Genomic DNA, 23,717 nt, shown 5'->3' with positions numbered 1-23,717 from the left:
CCATGTCGTGTTTTTCGCAGGGAAATGTATAAAGTAAAATGCTTTTTTGCGAAGTTGCGAGAACCAGACAAATTGAGGGCGGACAGTTTAAAAGTCTAGGGTGAAAATAATTAGATATACACTAAGACTAACACAAAAGTAAATAACAATAAACTACAGGTTACTTAATTAAAACTTTTTTAAGGAAAAGGAATATCTCGGTTCGCGATGGAAATATTTTCTTTTCCGAACAGAGTAATACTAATCCCTAGTGTATTGCATTATTATTTTATATGTATGTTTTCTATTGAGCGTTCTAAGCGTACGCATGGTGTGCTTCATATCCAGAGTAAGCATACATATTCTTTTGTTATAAACAACAGTTCGGTAAACGCACTGTTGTACTGGTAAACACATTGTTGTACCGGTCAAGGAACCATTGTCTCAGGAGCCATCACGTGAAAAAGCTAGCAATAATGATATTTTATGAAATAAGTTTGAAAACCCAAAATCATCTTAAAACCTTTAAATAATTAATAGTTTTAGAACAAATAAGTTTGTATTTTATTGATACTTGGTGAACGCACATTACTTTGGTAGCATCTGGTAGGTTATTGTTTGTTTATTACTGGTAGTTTCTATTATCATTTTTAATAGAGCTCGATGTAGTTTTGGAAAAAGTTAATCAATTTAGAAATAATCAATCTTATCTGATATAAAAAAGCATTCAAAAATACTTAATAATAATGCGGCGGCATTTCTTTGCTTTAGCTACCAAAGGCGAACACATAACGATGTCAAGACAAAATATACCGCTTTTTTTAAATCTGTTCAACTGCAATCGAAATGTTGCGGTCGAGATTACCCTGTAAGTCACTGCGCGTCTTATACTTTGTAAAAACCCACCAAAATGCAATGCACGATCCAGTCAAAGGCATGCAACAATCATGGCATATATATGCTCCGGTAGAGCTTAGATTAGATATTTAATTGGATGCAAAATATGATAAAAACGTAAGCGGAGAACATGAACATAACTATATAATCATTTACGAGCAATAAAACCATAAGGAAGAAAAATCAACCAATTTTCAGTGGTTCATAAAGAAAGAGGTTTTTTTACTTCATCAATTAACTGATATATTAAACCCAGTAATTAAACGAATGGCGCCTTCATTCGGTCGCGATTTTATTAATGTCTACGAAGTTTAATCCGCGGAACCCACCCTATATTATATGGACTTCTCTACCGAATTTACCTTCGGAAACGCCATAATGTAAGCTATTCCTATTCAACCATAACTGATAAGCAATGTTCGCATTGCCTAAGGTGAACGATTCAAACGTCCGGATTTCACCTCATTAATTATTCGTGAGCACGAAAAGTCTGCAGTCAACGGAATTATACGATATTAATAAACTGGATACCAAAAATGACGAATTTCAAATGACTTTATCCATTTTGTTGAATGTTTTTTTCGTAGATCAAGGAAATATTGTAGTACGTTTCGTACTAAACTGCTAATTTTTTACATTTACCTAGTCCATTGTATATTTAAAACATGACGCTCATAGTGCACAACACGTAAGAAGTTATGACGTCATTTTTTATTTCAATATTGACGTCATTTAACTAAATATATCCGACGTTACAAAAATAAACTAATTAACATTTTAAACTAACAAATGCTATCGGTTATACTTCTAGTAGAACAAAACCACAATTGCAAATGATACTGCTTATCTTTAATCGAAATGATTTAATAAAACAATAAATAAGAATTGATCGCTAGTGCGCTTCATGTAATTTGCTCGCAAGCCCTATATACAGCATAAAATTAAGATATCTGTAGTTATCTGCGAACTTTAAACATCACGAAGCGTTTGGACGAACTTTATAAAACGGGGCACTGAATACTTTTCTTTTCCATAAAGCAATTATTCCCAAATATATCAAGTGTGTGCATTAGGAAACGTTATTTGATTTAAAATAAGTTTAACATGTTCACATTAAAGAAAGAAACATTGTAAATTGTGTCTGTGGTCTTTTTATGAAGAAACTGAAATACAATCTAATGAAGCAAAACGAGAAATGCCACCACAATCAATATGCATACAATATATAAGTTATTTTATAAACCATTCTCCTAACAATGGTAGAGTATAAGTCCAAACACAATTATATTATTGTATGTAGCTTTATGAGTGTGAGTTTATAACAACTTAACGTAAATACACATTCTAAGTGTTAAATATGAAATAATAAGTCCATTCCTTTACTACGACCATTCCAGTTCCATGATATCATAATTAATAATATTAAGAAGAAAAACACTGCGTTTATCATATCTTTCAGGACCACCAGATCCACCGACGGAATTCCATGTAATTGAGGAGGCTATCGGAGAAACGCAAGCAATACTAACATGGATAGCTGGATTTAACAACGGTTTAAGTCAAACCTTTCATTTATCGTATGGAACATTGATTAAACTCTCAACCATAACTCAAGTGAATATTTCTCATAACGAACTCGAAGAAAGCATAAACTATACTATAAACAAACTGGAACCTAAAAAGCAGTACTTTGTGGAACTTTTTGCTTCTAATGCCAAAGGGAATTCCATGAGAGTCAACGCAACATTTACAACATTGGCGCATCTAGTTAGTAAGTAATACAGTTCTATATTCCATAGAATAAATTCACCACTATGTTAGCGTACGTGCCAAAATTCAAAACTGTTATATTTATCTATTACATGTATCGTAAATAGCTATATGTTTTTCTTCCAAAAAGGCTACTTTATCCTATATATACTGTAGCCGGAAGTAACGTAACTCAGCTCTGTCCGTGCTATTTGTATTTTCAATCGCTTTAGAGAGTATCAATTATGCGTTATTTTCAGATCTGTTAAAATATTTCAGATTAAGATTTGTTAAAAAAAAAAATAAGAAAAACCCTAACTAATAAAACATTAGGTTTATTTTTCTTCGTTGATATTTCTTTGGTCCAAACGGAATCTGTGATGTGTAGATCATTTAATGGATAGATTAAAAACTTATTTGTTAGTTTAATTAGTTTTCCCAGTTTTGCATCTAAAAACACTAATTTTATCATTATTTTTCTCTACTATATCGTAAAACTAATAATTTGCATTTTTTAACTAAGACTAGTTGTGTTTAAATAGCATTCCCAGTTTTGCGTCTTAACAACACTATTTTTATCATTATTTTACTCAAGATATTGGAATTGCAGAAAAAATACAGTTATACTTAAAGAAGTATTTTGATTTTAAAAGGGAGCGAACCAACGCTTGTAAAGTTACGAAACATTACCTTCAGATAATCAATAGCTTAACCACTAGACCACCGGGACTTTTTTTTACAGGAATGATATATTTTTACATCTTAACCAATTACGCAACAACAAAGTTGTTCACAATTATTTGAAGGTTGTAGTCTTCAAAAACGATATGTGAGCAAATACCAATGTTTGCTGGTGGGATCCAGCCTTTGGTATCCAAGTTTAACACTCCTAATGATTTGCACACTGTTTTCGTTATACCAAAAAGTGAATTTTACATAAAAAACATGAGCGAGTACCATTCTGCGAGTTTTCACATCATTGATAATTTTTCATTCGAAAGGACATGTATCACATTTATTTTAGAAACAAGAGCTTAATTTCAGTATGTGAAAATTTATTTGAAAATGTTTCGGCAACTGCTCGGGTATTGTTTTCGAAGCGATATGCTCCGCAAACATATCTACCTCATTCGCATATAGTGAGTCAGGGATCAAGTTTGGAATGTCGTTGATATTTTCCAACCATTTCTTTTTACTAAAGCATCGTGTGGACCTCGGGAATTTATCAGACATTAAATAAGGCTCTCTCAAAAGTATATACTCTTTTCTCTAATTATTTAATCAAAAGGGGCACTGAGGTTTGAAATATACAATTTACCATATGCATGCGAAACAGAAACAATATATGCAGATATTGCATTATACGAAACATTTTGAAGTTTAGAATACAAACATAAATATAGAATATAAATATCTGAACATAATACATAAAAACATGAACTCTTTGAACTTAAAGATGCCATTTGCGACAAGAGATAACTTATTTAATATATTGTAATTTCTTACACGTAATATACGTCGTGATATAGCAAATATTTTCTGATATTCATTTACGACGCGTTTTTATCTTGTATTTATAGTTAATTACATTTCTGAACGATTTTTCACTAAGCTTTTCAATTAACTCGCTGTCAATAACATGGCGTGGTAACTCTGACGTTTATAAACAACGAATTCTTAACAATTATGTTTCCTGGGTTGGTTGTCTTGCAGAGTTGAGAGTCTTGTTGTCTGACTCTTTTTTTTCGGCATCAAAGAAGCTGATTGTGACGTTTTGACTGCTGAGCTAGTTCTTGTAGTTTCCTATGTTTTGTTGATTAAATATGTCTTTGTTTTGTCTATTGTAGCGAGTATATACATATTTTTGTTTTATTTTCATGAATGAGTAGATCCAGTGGTTCCATCAGCTGCTATAATTGGAGGATCAATCGGAGGTGTCATTTTCGCAATGTTGATTATTGGAGGCGTTATTTTGGGCTTAATGAAATTCAGAAAAATCGGTAAATAATTCAATTAAACTTTGCATTTACACTTATCAGTGAACCTCGTGGCTTGGAAAATGAAGTAAATATATGATCTGTGTTGGCAACGTTTACCATTGAATTAATTATTAAGTTTTCGCCAGCAATAAATAATTTTTCAATATTACTATCAATTCAATCCAGTTATAAACGGCAAAGCCGGTGGCCATACCAAATTCTACCGGGTACAAACTCGATGCATCGGTGAAAGAAAGCATGTTTGAGTTATGTGTAAAACGTCAGGTTCTTTTTTCAAATCATATCTAGTAAGCAGAAAAATTATAAAAATATATCTTAATTTGAAATTTTAGATATATAGAGCAACCACCAAAAATGCAAAATGGTAAAACTATACAACCAAGAACGTTTTTAAACTAGTAAATGATATATTATTAACTATTTCTTTATTATTGCTATATTTGTATAGATAAAAGCTTGATTGTTGGTTTTAAAGACCAATGTCAAAAACCTAAATTTTCGAGCGCACTGACGCTAAACTTTCATCCTCGTGTCATAATGTACTATATTTTTAGGCCTAAACAGCGCAATTGTGATATTTTTCGTTTGATATCAACTTATTATTTATGTTCACAACTATGGTGTAAAAAGCAACAAGATTTTTATAAAAAACACAAACACAAAAAGTAGCGAAATGAGCTACACACTTATTATGCTGTGAATTAAATTGTTAAGTAAGATTTCAAAAGAAAACAACCGATCGTCGTCTCAGTGCATACGCGTTTTTACACCCGTTTTATGTATTCTGGAAATGAAATTTGAAACATTTGGTTTCCCACAAATCATTTTTTAGCAATTGAGAGTTTTTTAATTAAGGAAGAAGCACAATTGATAAAATCTAAAAGACCCTTATGTCCATATTGCCTATTAATAATTGGCACTAAATACGTTGTCTAACCATAAAAAATAAAGCTTGCCTTTTCGTTTTCAACCACCACCCACCCTCATATATTCTTATATGTTTGCTATGTTAATAAGTAAGCCGGATGTTTTGTTCTTCATTGTTTTATGACCTAAATCCCAATTAAGTCATTCTTTATTAAATGTTATAATAAATAAATAAAAATATGCTTTCAGGAAAATGTGTTAATGTATATCAAATTGAACTGTATGTGCAACAGGCGTTGAAATAAGCATTTTCATTATACAAATATATACTTTAACAAGACAATACTGACAAACGATTAAAACACTGAAAGGGAGTCGCTGATTTCTGAAAGAAGAAAGAACACCAAAGCCTTACATAAAATCAGCGCTTTGGAGACCAATGATAGAAATATCTAAAATATACCTTTCCAACGGTATGCATATCTCATATCTGGCAAACATTGAAATAGAACATTGCAACATGGAGGCGCCGATTGAACAGTGAGAGAGTTTTTAATGTGGTCTAAACTGTTATTAATCATATAATTACTTTACTGAAAGTGTATATGTATTAAAATGCATGTAGAAAACGATATTTGCAAAACAAAAGAAGTATCGATAGTAACACATGTGTAACGACACGTATCGGTGGTCTTCCCTATCGCTATATTTACATGGGCGTGAAATGTTACATGTTTTTTTTTTTAAATCTAGTTTCATTGTAAGATGACCTTCATTCATTTAAATAAACAAGATAAACGTTTTTTTTCCATTTTGACATGTTAAGGATGTATTTATCAAGATTTATTAAGAGAATACCTCTCTGATCTTGGTTACGATGGTCGTACGACATTATCCAAAAAACAACTAAAACGATAAAAGTAGATGAATATGTCGTGACACTAAAGAGACATATTTTTGGTAGCAAAACACCTATTATGTCCTACATATGCCGTATAAATTCGCTATGAAGTCACACAATATCTCAAACGTTGGTCGTGAAACTGCAAATTTCTGTCATGATTCCATTGTGACTTGGGCTAGGCTTAGGTCGAAAACTCAAGAAGCCGTGATTGTCCTTCGAATTTCTGTCTAATACTGCTGTGTACCTGTTGTATGATGTATGACACGGGCATAGTAAGAATTGTACCTTTAACCAGAGGATTTGGCTACAGGGCTTGCACTTTTTCCATTGCATTATTATAATAAATAATGATAACGATGTTAAGTAGTAACGATAGAAACAACTACTCAGTAATAGTTACGAAAAACAACAACTACCCTAGTTCCTAAAGTAATACACAACGAGCGCTAAAATATCTGCAATCTATCAATACGCCACTTATGGCATGGTGACAGCTATGCATACCAGTACCATGAATGACATTTATCAATGAACAAGAAAAACTCCTAAAACATGGTACAAGTTAAGGTTACTGCACCCACAATCTGGTTCATAAGTCATTTACTTTCCTTCATCGGAGTGGATTATACGTTTCGCCTTCACCCGTAAACTTGTCAATCTGTATTCCGTTCGCCTGGAAAACCTGGACGCTAAAATAACGCAAGAAGTATGCAACCTAGGGTATTTAACTTGGTATGTGGAAAGAAAGCTGTAAGGTAATTTTAGAATACATTAATGGTGGTTTCTATGGCAACGAAAGTAGTAAAAAACAACATTTTTACTGGGTCATGCTGTAACTAAAATGTATTCAATGGAGATAAATACTACTTTGTAATGAATATACGGTCCTTAGGCAATAACACATGGGGTTTTTTTTGTAAGGAAAAAGTTGTAGTTGCAATGGTTACGAAAATAGTGAAAACTAAATTTTTTTAATTGATCGTTGTATAACTCAAAAAAGTATATAAAAAATACATTCATGAAAGTCAGTACGTATTTAGAGGGCAATAAAGGGTTTATGTATGTTTTTCTTTTTTTCTCACAAAAAAAATTGTTCCTGCTTTAGCAACAAGAAAAAGTGAAAATACTACTGACTGGATCATGCAATAACTAAAAAAATGCAAGCTAGGTTTATTAAACTTATATATAAAAGAGATACATAAACAGTTTGGCATGTGGTTTTATTATTTCTTCGTTAGACAAAACTATGGCTGCCATGACAACGAAACCATTAAAAATATCGCTCAAATCTATATTAAAATGATACCTCATCAACATATATATGTATATATTAAACATTAGATTACAACATTATATGGCATACGATTGTGTACATGATATATCAAAACGGATTAAAACGAAAGCGGGGATTATATTGATTATCTCCGAATAGTTTTAGTAAACACTTAAAAGCGAAAGAATTAACACTGGACTAAACGTGAAAAAGTTAGTAATTTCTTTTCTTAATTTCAGGCCAAAAGAAAGACAGAGAAATGTTGGCAGGCAATCAGTGAGTACATTGCTCTTTTTCGGTATCCCAGCCTTTACAATTTACAAAGGTTTAGTGTAAGACACTAAACCAAACCCTTTATGGCATTTTTTTTAATTTCTTCGAACGTAGAACAGAACATATAGTAAATACATTTATCAAAAAAGTAATTCAACACTAGTGTGTTGTCATCTGAAGCTGTTTAATAAAAATCATTATTTTGTTTGTTTGTTTTGATACAATATCGTCTTCTCAGTTAATTAGTCAAGCAAATGTTCATAGATGTTGAAGAACCTTAGCGAGTAGTTTTCTCCATACTCAATTAAATGCATTTCTAAAAAGCCGATGAAAATCATCAAAATGAAATAAATGAGCAGTTTTAACATAAAACTACATACGAGAGTCAAGAATGAAGTACACTTATACACTAAAATAATAGACTTTACATTTTAATATATCATAGAAATCTCCATAATCTGTTCCCTTGACGTGCCGAATTTTATTCAGGTACATCGAATGTGCTTTATGAAGTACTATTTACAAATATGTGAGGTAGAGCTCCACGGCTACCCAATGATGTTGAAATTAATACAGTTATTTTCTATATATATATAAGATATGACAAAAGACAAGTATTTGTCTTAACAATAAACTATTGTAGAGTTACACCCATCACGTGGTTCCAATTAGTTAATTATTTGTATATCATCATTTACATATGTTTAATCAACAAACTATTTAAATAGAAATCTCTTTAATACCGTGTTGCCCCGTCTTGAAGTAAATGCATTTAGTTTATTTGATTTGCATCATCTTTTAAAGAATGCTTAAATCGATATAACCACAAGCATTATGAAACGAGGCAAAACTCTTTATAGCGTTTTAAGAAAGTCTACGTATTTTAATTGCTCTCGTACTTTATAACAATTTCATAGTAAATATAATTACTGATAATACTCCTAATAAGGTTTTTTCGTATTGAAGGCTATCAAGTGATGTTTTCCATCGGTTCTAATTCATTTGTTTGTGATAACGGAAGTACCGAATATGATGAATGGACTCTTGTGAACTTTTAAATAAGCTTGGACTGGCCACAATTGTCATTGTAATTTCTTTGTTATGGATATAAAAAAGTGAATATTGATAATTTACTGTTGATTAATTAATTTGTACATTATAATGTTTACATTTCCTATTCTTGTTGATGAGGTTTTCTAACATGTTTTATTGTACTGATATTTATTTCATTGCCACCAAAAAACATCACATGGCATATATTCAAGGTGCCATGAGCGTCAAGTCCAAACCAATGTTATAAGTAATTCTTTAATATTTTCTTCTCACATCCTTTTTTCCAGACGAGTAGATGCTATTCCTCATCACGTCGACGGGGATGATGGTACGTTTAAATTCTTCTTTTTTTCGAACACCACCTATCAGCATTTGTTTTAGATGTTTAAAATCTAATAATACCATTGAGTTTCTTGGAATGCGTTCACGTACTCGATATAGCTTAACAGTAGCCTACATACATTGTCTTTTTGCCATCTTTATTATTTTAAGACGAATTCAACTATTTTTTAAGATGAGTGTTATTAAATTTAAAGTAGTAAATTAATAGTATATATCAATTTAATTGAGGCACTCTATGATGTACACAAAAAACATATTTAAAAACAATGACGACTTAAGCAACAAAATACATAAAATTCATTTTTTGTTATGATCTCACATTTTTCTCTCGTTTCATTTTATTTTTCTTTGTTCCGTCTCTTTTTCCATCCGACTGTACTCTCAATGCACATATTTGCTTCGTTATATATATGATTAGAACATTTTTTGAGTATAAACTATCAAACGTTTAGGCAAATCACAACACTCAACTGAGTTTTGCCACTATATATTTGGTTAAATACTACTAGAAGCAAGAATACATACCCATATAGCTATGCAGTTATTGTGCGGCTGCAAGTATATAAGGTCTGCTTTTCTTGAATATAAAACAATCCCCACAAATCTCTGTCGATGGTCACCATTGAAATTTATACTGCGTTGTCGAGTCGCTAATGTGTTTAGTTTATCTCCTTCCGAGACCATAACATTTTTTTTGTAATGTCATGGTATTCTTAAAAGTGTTAAGTGAACGCTTACAAGCGAATTCTGCCAATAGCAATTACATGAATGACTACTTTATCAATTATATTTTGTCTACACGACATACCCTGTATTTGTTATGAGTGTCATATGTAGATCGGTTTGCACTCCCGTTCCATAACAAATTAACGCATAAGGTATTAATCTGAAGATGAGGGGGTCGAAGGAATATCCCCGAGAATTTGCATTCTATTCTGGTGTATAGCTAGTTTTCTGTGCAAATATAAACTTTTGACGATTTGCATATTAAGTGATGGATGATTTTGGAGAATCAACCATTTTCAATTTTACGTAGCTTATGTACATTTTACCTAGTATATTGTAACAACATGAATGGTATCAATATAATATGTATATGAATGTTGTTTTTTTAAAGAGGTTATTTAATAAGAGTAAATTTTGGCAGCCAAAGTCTTCGCCTGTAATGTAATTGATTTCCGTTGATCTCATGAATTCCTTTAATCAAGCATATTCATCAATCTGATTGTTTCAAACATTTTTTTAGAAAAATCTGAAAATTTTCAACCCGTTTTACACAAGTTGTAACCGAATTTCAAAGTGTTTATCAGTTTAAAGGAGCTATACACCGTATGATGAAATAGCGAAAAAATTTTTGTCGAAAACTGACATAAACTTGGTATCGATGTGTACAATGCATTGAAACTAACTAACTGAAGTACCACATAGTATACAATTTATTTATTTCGCAGTTTTTTCGCATTTTCTATTAAAAAAAATAATTGATATGTCTACCCAGTAGAATTCATTCTTATGCGTGATTTGCTAGTCGATGTTACCACGTGTTTTTACCAAGTTATATTTTTTAGGTATATAGCTTAAATATTCCGATTGTTTAGGATAAGCCTTCGCAGCACAGTGGATACGACACTAGACTGCAATTTTGGCGACACCGGTTCGAACACGTTCTCCGACTCGATTATTTTTTACATTTTGGTATTTTTTAATACAATTATGATATCAAAGAGAAAAAAAAAATTGTCCTGAGATTCGTTAAAGAAAAAAAACTGGTGTATAGTCCGTTTAAAGCAAAGTACAATGGAAGTTCAAATATCCATGACCTGAGTTTCTGAAAGATACAAGAGACATTGTAATAATGATTGGTAAAAAGTGTCGTCAAGTATCGGAGCTATTGTTTAAAGAAATATTTAATAATGATTGATTTTGTCATTTCATTATTTACATCAGCCGTATTACGCCGATTCGACATTGGTCGACATACCGACGTAATTGAGCCTTTTTAATGAGAGGTGTGGTATGCTTCATTGCTTAAAGTTGGAAATAAAAGCATCGAAATGATGTTCGATAACATAGCTAAAACTAAACGTTATGACTTGTGTACTAGAGTATGTATAAAAAACAATCTAGTAAGATTTTACCAAATACTTAAATTTGCGATTTCACTCAAGTTTTTTTGATATATTATATTTGAAATAAATGAATCTGAATATTAGGGAAAAAACAAGAATGTGATGATTCATGCACACAATATTTCTATTAATATTAATATGTCCATTTTTTTGTTATTGATACCATATAAAGGCTTTAAATTTCTCTAGGTGTGGTACTCAATATGGATTTTAAAATAAGCTGAAAATAAACTGACCTTACTTTGCGAAGCTAACATATATATTTTATTACCTTTAGATAAATATAAAAATTATCCCTAATCTGAAGATCCATTTGAAAAACTTTTTTACTCTTAATATTTTATAAAGGCCATTCTAATACTAGACATCAAAACTTTCTCACTGTATATTCCCAAATAGTGATATATAATTACTTCTGGACTTGAATATGTTTGCCATATTCTAAATGTTAAGATATTGCCACTCACTAAAACATCAATTGATGAATACATGTATTCTGTATGCTCGAAGGTTTTCCATTCAAAGTTTAAACTCTAATCAACCCGTATTGATTGTACATTGCGTTAGCCATAGTATTTGTTTGGTTTTGCTGCCGTGTATCAAACCCCATTGGACAACACGTTTGTTTAAATCTTCTCTGTTGTAACTACTTTGTCTGAGAAATACTAAAGTTTTGCCAAAATAAAAAAGATAATGCACATGACAATATAAAGATAATGCATATACCATCATGGCAAAAAATCAAAAAAATCGAATATCATTTATTATTGTACAATACATTTTTAAATATATCCTACACTGCAATATACAATAACAATCGGATATACACTTAAACGAAATTGCGGAGCATTTTAAAGATTAAATGGTTGTTAACTACTTGGTGTGACGTATTTCGTATTGATCCAATGTAATATTACTATCCTATATTTAAGTGCATATTAGAAATAACGTTAAAAGTTGTTTGTAACATAAAAACGGGTCTAATAAATGCTAACAATAGTTGTTTGTGGCTTACGATTTCGGATTGGTTCCCCGTTTGCAGTGTATGGGCTAAAATGTGACTGCAAACAAATAAGTAAGCTTGGCAACTGTTAGCCTCAACAATCCTAAGCTGACTACTAGACCACTGTTATGTCAGGAGGTCTGAAGTGGTCTGTACTTTTTTTGTATATTACTGCTCTTTATAGCTGCGAACTTCAATATGATTTCTTCGTAATGGACAGGCATCTTATTCCTTAAACAAATGATAATTTTTAAATCTACTACTATTATTCTTAAAGGATTTGTCTGGTAAAGTCTACTAATAATATATAATAGTGAAACTGATTTTTGGTTATATTCTACATAGATCCTGAAACATTTTATTCGTAACCTATTGAAAGCGTTCCCTGATAGCGATAAGCATTATCTTACTTCTGTAAATGATTGGATCGACAGGAAACAAGAGTTACATAGTTATGCCAACTGATAAGTATGCCAAACTTGTGCTTTGTTTGAACTAGAGCTGTGTTAAAGGACATGAAATGCAAAATTGCACTATATTGCTGGTGCTTTTACCAACAAAATTCCTTTCTTGCACTACTACATTTGGAAACAGCACTACACTTAACCCTGCAAAATTGCAGTAATTTTGAGTCGATCCAATTTTCCATGCACATGTAACTTTTGCCCTAAAATGAGTTTATACGCGAAATAGTTACCGTGTATATTTGGAAAAATAACAGCAGATTTATAATGATATGTATGCTTCAAGTTTATTTTATATACGAAGAAAAAGCCAAAAGCTTACCGTTATTACATCAAAAATGGCGGTCTTTTGTTTACAATTTAAACGGCAAAGTGCAGGTCGATAACCTGCTTTAGTAAATGACTATTCAATCAAACTAACACACTGACGAATGAATAAAACTCGAATTGTAAATAGTATCAAATTGAGAGTAGTGATGGTTCATCACGGGCAGCTTTCCTGTATTTGATTTCATTGAAACCTGGATACGAGTACTCAAATTACAAAAGTACCAATTACCATCGCGGTTAAGGGCGACACAAAGTGCAATTAAAGCTTAACCATTTATAGCCATATGCATTTCCTGCTGACTCTGATTAACACAGTGATAATGAAAATTAATTTTCATAAAGGACCAAATACAAACTTATAGCATCGATCGGTGTAACTGGGCATAATAACGTGCTGGCAATGGAAGACGGATAATATATGTGTGCGTGCGTTCGTGCTTGTGCGCGATAAACTCAATTCCAATAAACTATTTTCAAGATACATAGTTTGCACGTTACCAAGGGTTTTTACTGTGTTAGTAATACGGGAAAAATAGACCAGCTATAAAACAAATCAAACTAATCGCGTCAGAATTGAGAAGAAAGCTTTGCAGCTTATACAGTGTCACGTTCCTGTCACTCTTTTAAGCTGATTATACTTGTGTGAAGGCTTTATGATTAGTAACATATATTAACTAGATATAATGTGATGGATAAGGTTGTAGGTGTATGACACATTTAATTAATAGTTGTTTGTAAAATGCATTGGAAGTATGGAAAAAGTCAAAATTAAAAATAAAATAAACTGGGAAGCTAAAGGGGAGAGGAGTGTGTCTTGGACAGGACAGCTTACTGTAAGAGTCGTGTTTGATTCAGTTTGAATAAACACGATCGGAAGAGTTTAGTTTGACAAATTAATTGCTGAACATGGTCGAATAGTGTCGTGTTTGTCTTATTTCTTGGCTTCTTTTGATCAAAACAGTATAGATGAAGTGACAAAGGCCTTATAACAGAAAACTGATTAAATATTTGATGTTGCGTGAGGTAACAACAGTGCATTCACAGTCATGCATGAGTGGTAGAACTGAGGAACTGACTTTTTAGTATTGTACAGATTATACTTGATGGAGTGCAAGGAACGAACTCTTTCCGATAGTGCATGCCACGAGGATAGTGCAGTTGACAGGACATCCGTTTGGTTCTACGAGGAATATTACTTACTTTCAAATAGTGTACGAGGTCGTATCACCGATTAGAGATTGCTAGAGATAGAGATTTAAGTACAGCTTGAGTATACCAGTTGGAAATGAAATCAAGTGGCTTTCCTCCGAAAATGAATCGCGTTGCCTTATGCTGAACTTTATTTTGGTCATCTTCGTCTGCATGCGTAAAACATTCCCAAACCACATAGCTTGTTCCAAGAGAGGCCGAATAAATGCTGTAAATATAACATCAATGGATTTTCGATCTAGGAAGTAGAGCTTTAAGTTTTCGCTGGGTTGAAGGATAAAAGCCACATTTCAGACTACATGGGATATTCACTATCCCATATTTATAGGAAACCGTAAATGCAGCTTCCTTTTCAGTGACACTTTTTTTCAAAATGCATACATATACATGTTAAGCAATCATATATTTTGAGTGATAAATCTGTAACTACTTACTAAATAATGCGTTTATGGAGAATATTAATTACTGATAACAAAACTTGACCTATGTATTTAATAGCTGAAAAAGCAAAAATATTAAATGATTTGTGAGTGCTAAAATACTACTGTGATCTATTATTGTCGCATAAGATGGGAATACCGTGTTTTCTGCACGTTTCTTTTAAGTCAAACCCGGTATCCTTCATAAAAACCATTGTTTTCGATATCAAGTAATTAGGAGCAAAGTCTGAATGAAATGGGGTTACATCGTCGTTTTGACGTTTAACATGCAATTAACATGTAATTATGCATGGTTATTTATAGAACCTCACCTAATACATTTAACAATGCATTCATTTACAACGTGTAATTCCTTTACACTATTGGATTCGGGAATGCTTTAATTTGTAAACTGCAGTGTATTGACGACAACGACAAATACAGATACATGACATTATTGTATAATACTGGGAAAGCAGGATAATTTGAAAAGCGACCATTAAAAGTCACTTATTTTGCGAGTGATCTCTTTTAAATTTACAAAGGTTTATATTCAGTAATAAAGTTGTCCATTGTTACTAAACTGTGCCCTACTGAAACGCCTAGCGGTTTTTAAAATCATGTATTCAGATTCACTAAGGTATCTCTACCAGCGGCGCTGTAGCATTTTCTATGTTTTGCCTCGGGTGGGTATTTAGAGGTCTTGTTAACACGCGGAAATGTATGCATTGGACTTCTTTGGAATAATATGAAAGTGTTGTGATTATTTTTCCAGAAATTCCGGATGTTATTGAAAATACAATGTATGTCCCAGCTGAAGATATATCACGCCATATCAACAATTCAGGCGCAGATGCCTTGTATGCACAACCAAATAAAACTAAGGCGTCAAGTTCAGCAGGTACCGAGTTATACGCAGAAGTCAATAAAGTAGCCCCAAAAAAGGGTAAGTCAATATATTGTACGACGTTTTTTCTCTTAATAACTTGCTTTACAGTTGTAGTAGTCATCCGAGGCTTTGTGTTGACAAACATTGAAATATATCGTATATCGGCCGATTCATGTGAATCACCTTATACTGAAAACAACAGCACACTTATATCTTAACAATTGCTCTGGTTTTATCGAGTAACATATGCTTTTTACTATTATAGTATGGTTATCCTTAAATGTTTGCATGCTTTTATTTCAGCTGCTGCAAAGAAGCATGGAAAGAAGGCATATGAAAACAAAACATTTGAAGATTCATCGCTCGAGCTTACAGAAAATAAGGTACGTATAGATTATGTAAAATAAAAGGCGCTTAAACAATTCAAGCTCACTTATTTAGAAAACGTCAAGTTGTAGAAATACCAAATACATTTTTGCCATACCTTTGCCAGGAATTTTGTGTTTTGTTTGTAAGACTACTACCGTTGTTGGGAGCAAGGCGATGCGATTTAGACTATATTTGACCGTTCCAAGGCGCTACCTAACAATCCTTGATAAACACACCTAGTTTTTATATAATATATTGCTGTGTTGTTTGTGGAGTTTTGTGCTGTTGTTTCATGTTTTTTGTTTGTGTTTGTTGCTTGTTTTTGTGTTCTATGTCCTTGGCGTCTACCCTGTGCCGTTAGACATGGTTTATGTTTACATGTTTGTCTACTGAGCTTGTGTCTGTAGTTTTTCATATATAAATTAAACACTGTTTACTTGTGCGTATGTTCACTTAGGTCTTAAATAGCGGAATAAGATATCAGTTTGGCTTTAAAACCACTGAATATATAAACAGTATTTATTTAACTATCGGTATCACTGTAGGGAGTTTAAAAATGACGGTCAGTCAAAACGTACGAATTAACGTGAAAAACTATTGTTTGAAATTTTTGGTGTTAAACGTACACACTATCAACAATATATTAGAAGAATGAGGAAGACAATAGCTGTGTTTATGGATAACGACTTCGATAAAACTCTAAATGAGGAATTTAGTGAATTAATTGACAATGAGACTAATGTCAGCACACAAAACCGGTTAACGATGGGTGGGAACGAGGTTGAATGGAAACAAGTCAGGAAGGACAAGTGCAGAAGGGCGAATACAGGTAGTATGGACGGAACTACCGATTCGGAGACTTTCAACAAATTGTCAACAGACGAAAATTAACGGCTATTTTCCAGTAAAGATTGCACTTGGAGTCAATGCAGGGTGTCGTTGAGAAACTTTTAAGGTCACGGATAACACCAACAGAGTCAGTGAAAACGATTCAAAGACCTCAGAAACCATAATCAAGGTAATTTACAGAGCATTGCAAATTGACTGGAAATCTAGGCAACGAAACATTATTATTTTCAATCTTGACGAAAAAGGGCAATAAGAAACCTATGAGCAGTGGAATAATTGAGTCCACATTGTCACAAGAGCTTAACAACTTCACCATTGTCAATGCAGAAAAATTAGGTAGCAAGGACCCACCTAAGAACTTTGTTATCAATCGTCCCCAGAACAGACCAAGAATAAGGTCACTGAAAATTACAGTTTTATTTGTAGCCAAAGCAGACGAACTGATTGGGCGTAGGTCTTTCCTAAACATCGATAGCGTTATGGTAGAGAAGCCAGGTTTTAATGTCCAGCAATGATAGCTCACAACGGCGAGGATATAGTAAACGTCTTTCTTGGTTGGTCAGACAGCTTTTAACAAATTACCACAAAGCACACAAACTTGGCCAGGGCAGACAATCACCAGCCTTTATCGTGTATTACGAGCCAGGCGTAACGAGAAAAACAAAGCCAGCAACAAACTTTACAAAATTTATGATGTTAAAGTAACATGTTGAAATATAATTAAAATACCTGTTTTACACTTCCAAAAAGCTTAAATAATTCCAATCCTGGTTTATGTTCTTTTCCAATTTTAAAGTCCAAAAAGCAGAATGTTTTTGAGCACTTATAATTTAAATAGTCCACACAGTAAACTCCCCGAAGAATAATCCAAATGTAAATCTGTATTTTAAAATTTATAAATGTCACAAAAGGTAACCAAAGATCCCCTTTAACTTTGCTATACCTTATATATGTATAGTCAAAGATCTTTCTAGAATATACTTGATAAGTAACAAACATTCCAGAAGTTTCCATACTATTCTTTAACTTTCCAAACGTATCCACAATGTTCCAGAATGTAATAAATGTAGATACATGTATAATTTGTAACAATAAACATCATTCTAAATACAAAGCAAGTGCATAATACATAAATAAGCCGCCTACATAACACGTGCCTCAACGTTTATCCAAACGTATGCACAAGCAGTTACCAGTAATTCGCCGAGGAGACACCAGGATTCGTCGCCGGAAAAAGACCGCAACACAGGGCACCAAATTCACCCTCAGTCATCAGCGACACCGTTCCGTTCAGAGAGCTACTACCAGTTTCATCAAGTGCGAATCATCAAAATAAATCTGTGTTATAACCCATGTCAAATCGTGTTCATGTCACAACAACACGAGCAAATGTTACTCCAAGTATGTCACAAAATATTAATAATACCAATATCCAAAATGTAAAATCACAAAGTGTTAAAACAAAGCTCTTCTCAACAGTTCTCAAAGTAAACAACCAGCAGTGGTATTCCGAGAAGCAGCTCAACTGTGCCTACCAAACCCCGTGGAGGAATTTTGACAGCCTCGGTATCTCGTGCTACAAATAGCTCCTAAGAACCCATCTACCTAACGATGACGCTATAAATAGTCAAATAGGAAAGCAAACTATTCAAATATAATAGTTTTTTTATCGTTTGCAAGAAAGCAAAGAGTAAGACGCAAAAGCGGTGGTATTGCGAGTTTGATTAAAATGTCTATAGCTCAACATGAAACAATCATTGAATCAGCATCCCAATATATTTTTTGGTTTAATATTGAAAAATCATTGTTAGGTTCTCAATTTGAGGAATATGTTTATTGGGAGCTATGTACATTTCACCTGAAATCTCTTATTTTTTACATGAAATATTCGACCTTAGATAATAAAATCAAATAAGTAACTTTTCGTTGTATAAGAAATACATTTTATCAATTGGAGATACTTATGGTAGGACAGGGTACCTAGACGATTATTTATTGGTCGGTGATTTTCTTCCAATCTATTTTAAATTTTATCATGAGACATTGAACTTTTTCAACGCATTTTCTCAACATAAATAATAAAAGTTTAACACAAAAAAGAAAATCTAAATATATGAGAACGAACAATGTAAGACATAGACTATTAAACAAATGTAAAAACAATACTATAATCAAACTAAATGGAAGGTTCTAAGCAGATAAAAACGTTGTTGAATTCACTTTTAAAAGCTTGTATGCGATGTAAAACTGTATTTCAAGCATTTTGTTGCTAGACAATTATTTTTTTTGTAATCTAAGACCCTGACAACTTATTATCAGACGGCCATTCACTTTTAAGTGTCTTTTTGACAGTAAGCTCTTCTCTACAAGCTTATAGCATGATAAAAGAACCTGAATCAGAGCATGTCCTTAAAACATGTCCTAAATTGCAAACTGATAAAAAGGAGATGTTTTGTAACAAAATCAATCAAGAACACCTGGCAGTTCTTACACAATTGGTAGAATCAATGAATTCTCAAAAAAAGAAGAATAATGCCCGTATCAATTTGATTGCATCCTAAATGAACACATAAAAGCTACCTGCTCATCATTTATGCCAATTTATTAAAAAACATATTACCTTGGAGACCGGTTATATACCCGAACGTTTTGGAGAGCTGGTATTATTCGGCACATTTATAAAAATGTCCGCAAGAGTGTATAAATTATAGCCCAGTTACAATACTAGAAGAAATCAAGCCGTTTGAAGAGCAAATTATGCAACGACTGATCATATTGATGTTTTGTATAAACTTATAGACCTACTTTGTAAGAAGTAAATGAAACTGCTGTTATGTCGATTTTCCCTCTGCATTTGACAATATTGACGGAGTTTATTTGTGGAGAAAACTACTCAAGTATGACATAACAGGCAAATGTATATGTATGATATACAATTTATACAGCGATATTAAATCCTGTGTTTCTGGTGAGAAGAACATAAAATCACCATTCTTTAAAAGTAAAAAGCAGAAAAAATGTCACCGGTAATGTTTTCATTTTTTTAGAATGATTTGGCATCCTTTCTTCTTCATCTGAACAATACAGTAGTCGAAATAAGTGTACGCAACGAACAATACTTGGTCACCTATCTAAAAATACTCGCCCTACCTGACGCTGACGATACAGCGCTACCTAGCGAAACTGAAACAAATTGCAAAACAATGGTTGATGATTTTGATAATTATTGCAATACATTTGATTTAAATGTCAATATCGATAAAACAAAGAAGTTGTTTTGGGAACTAATAGGCCGACTCGCTATTGTTTCAAAATAGGAGAACAAAAAATAGAAACGGTTACTTAATATAAATATTCAGGAGATGTTTTCTTAACCCCAAAAACATCTAGTTGAACAGGCCAAAAAGGCAATGCACTTTCTATATAAACGTATTTACATGACTTACAATTACAATTATTTGACCTAACAGTATTTCCAATACTAGTATTCTCGGCTGAAGTATGGGGCTATGCAACTTAAAAATTAATTAACAAGTTCATCTTAGTTTTCTCAGAAAAATAACAAAAACTAAACGAGCACGCCTGCGTATTTGCTGTATGGAGAAACTGGACGATACCCATTAGAAATTGCTATTAAATGTAAAATGATAAAATTCTTGTTATCTAATGTTCTAGGTTAACAAACTAAATTATCACAAACTTGCTGTAGGTCAATGGCATATGATAATTCCAGATATATAAATAAACAGACCACATCAAATCAGTTCTAGATAATACGGGGATTTCCAATATATGGTTAGAACAATCTACAAATATAAACCGTTATTTACACAAATGTGTTAAACAAGTCCTAATCGACCAGTTCAAACAAGATTGGCACTCTGTAATGAATAACTTTTCTTAAGGCAAAAATAACTCACTGTTCTAGAAAACTATCCAATTAGAAAAATACTTTTTAAATCTTTCGTCTAATTTGAAACTCTTTATGAGTAAATTCCGTATGGCGAACCACAAATTCCCGATAGAAATAGGAGGGTATAATAATGGTCACTACGCAAAAGATACTGTCATATTTGTAGGTTAGACCTTGGTGATGAATACTACTATTTACTAGTTTTCCCATCCTTTTCAAATGTCAGAAGAAAATACCTACCAACCTATCACTTCAATAGGCCATATACAATTAAATACAAGGAGCTGTCAATTTCCACTAATGACGTGTGCGCATGCGCGAAAAAGCAAACATCGCGGAAAATAAAATGTGGAAAAAAATTAAATATTTATAGATCCAAGTGTCACCAGAGGACAGTTTCGATATATTTTGAATGTGTAAACCACAGTTTGTAAGTTTAGCCCTAAAAATGTCAATGTAAGTGTTCCCTACTTCGGTGCCGGTGCGTGTCTGGAAACCCCTTGTACCCCACCCACCTGCTCACACTTGGGCACGAAACACAGACCATGGAGCGTTACATTATGACCCTTGGACTCCTCACTGGCTTTGTCATGGCACTCTGCACAACCAAGACAAGAGACTGTTCGCCTCTCCTCCAGCTTCCATCCGTCCAAACTGCAATTTTTGCACGAATACTCCGTCATCGGTTCCACCTTGGGATTGATGAGCAAGCATCCCCCCAGTAGAGCCTGCACGCTACTTACATGCCTACTACTTCTCTGTGGGGATATCGAGAGTAATCCAGGTCCAGCAAATACACCAGTCTACCCTTGCGGTCTTTGTGAAATGCCGGTTACATGGGAACACCACGATGGCCTATGCTGTGATGGTTGTGACATATGGCATCATAGATCATGCATTGAGCTGTGCTCAGCTGACTATGACCTACTCGCCAAACATAAAAGCGTCCAGTGGCTCTGCTGCAAGTGCGACAGCGTCAACATGACATCATTTACTTTTAGAAGTTTCGAGCTCAGTACTACAAATAGTTTCCATTGTCTTGCTGCACATGATTTGAATTCCACTGTTGATTCACTTGCTTCTAATCCTGTGTTCGACCCCAGCCACGTAAGCAGTCCCACCGACAGGCTAAGTACATCTCGCAGGCGTCAGCCATCCTCCCACAGCCAATCCAGTACGAATACTTCATCGCTCTTCTGTGTTTCAGAGAAGCGGAATCTTCGCATCATGAACGTCAACTGCCGCAGCCTAGGTGGTGGAAGGCATGCACATCTCGAAGCCGCCCTGAACTACATCAAACCTGATATAGTATGCGGAACAGAGTCATGGCTCAAGGGAGTCAAACCAGGTAAACCTCCTTCCCCTGACGCAACCAAATCCAGCGAAGTTTTTCCAACCCACTACCGTGCTTACCGTAATGACAGAGGTTCCCTTGGCGGAGGCGTGTTTGTATTGATACACGAAGACCTTGTAGCTGAGGAGAAACCAGAGCTAGTGACTGAATGCGAGCTTGAATGGGTCAAAGTGAAACTTAAAGGTCGGAAGGACCTTCTCGTAGCCTCATTCTACATGCCACACAGGAGAATGGAGGATGTGAATGAACTGAGGAAGTCGCTTGAGCTGCTAGACAAACAGAAGGATAAAGTTACCTTCCTGGCCGGAGACTTCAACTGCCCTGACATCAACTGGCAGAACCTCACAGTGGAGGACGGTGCCTCCGACAAGGCAGTTCAACAGGCGGTACTAGACCTCTCCGTCGACTTCAACCTCACTCAGACCCATGATGAGCCCACCCGAGAAAACAGAATGTTGGACCTGACCTTTACTAACAACCCGTCTCTGATAAAATCAAGTACCACTGCTCCAGGGATAAGCGACCATGATATTGTCGTCGTGGATTCGAACACAAGACCCTACTACAGCAAACAGAAGCCAAGGCGATGCTTTATCTTCTCTAAAGCTAACTGGGATGACCTGAAGACGAACGTTGCCGCCATCTCAAGTAAAGTTGTACAACTTTATAAAGACGAAACATCAGTTCATCAACTATGGAACACATTTAAAGAAGACCTCCAATCAGCAATTTCCAAACATATCCCGTCAAAGATGAAAACACGAAAGAACTCAACACCCTGGATAACCAGATCCGTCAAACGCCATCTACGACGCAAAGCCAAACTTTACAAGAAGGCCAAGAAAACCAACAACTGGACCAAATATAGACAGTGCCAAAAGGACTGCAAGCGCCACCTACGGCAAGCCGAATGGACCCACATCAACAAAGTTATTGATGAAGGCCTGAAAGAAAACAACACCAAACCCTTTTGGCAGTACGTCAAATCCAAGAATGAAGACAACATAGGCATCGCACCTCTACGCAGTCAAGGTCATCTTGTCACTGACCCAAAAGGTAGGGCCGAGATCCTTGTCGAACAATTCCAATCCGTCTTCACCAAGGATGACGCAAACCAGAAGACTCCACCCTTGCCAAAACGAGTTGACAGCGAAACTCCACCACTCACAATTGGGGCTGAAGGAGTACTAAAACTCCTAAGAAACATCAAGGTCAACAAGGCGGCAGGACCAGATGAGCTACCAAACCGCGTTCTCCAGTCTTGTGCTGCGGAAGCCACACCTGCCATCACTGCCATATTCCAGCGCTCAGTTGACACCGGTGAGCTGCCATATGACTGGAGGAATGCCAACGTAGCGCCTGTCTACAAAAAGGGGGATCGTCACACTGCTGAGAACTACCGTCCTGTGTCTCTCACCTGCGTTGTCTCCAAACTACTGGAACACATCATTT

General features: G+C 34.2%; 1 protein-coding gene across 2 annotated transcripts in view; it reads left to right on the top strand.

Moving 5' to 3' along the window:
• The window catches only part of LOC128236296 (hemicentin-1-like), an 81,122-nt gene that overhangs the window by 51,265 nt on the left and 6,140 nt on the right, over positions 1-23,717 (top strand). The window contains exons 9-14 of one of the 2 annotated variants that reach the window (XM_052951182.1): positions 2,336-2,647; positions 4,515-4,625; positions 7,909-7,945; positions 9,283-9,323; positions 15,667-15,837; positions 16,084-16,163. In XM_052951182.1, coding sequence (XP_052807142.1) covers positions 2,336-2,647; positions 4,515-4,625; positions 7,909-7,945; positions 9,283-9,323; positions 15,667-15,837; positions 16,084-16,163 — 752 coding nt within the window. The remainder of the gene's footprint in view (positions 1-2,335; positions 2,648-4,514; positions 4,626-7,908; positions 7,946-9,282; positions 9,324-15,666; positions 15,838-16,083; positions 16,164-23,717) is intronic. The other variant, XM_052951183.1, reaches the window with a different exon arrangement.

This window comes from Mya arenaria, chromosome 5, assembly GCF_026914265.1.
Source record: "Mya arenaria isolate MELC-2E11 chromosome 5, ASM2691426v1".
Taxonomy (NCBI): domain Eukaryota; kingdom Metazoa; phylum Mollusca; class Bivalvia; order Myida; family Myidae; genus Mya; species Mya arenaria.
This window is presented reverse-complemented; position numbering and strand designations above follow the sequence as displayed.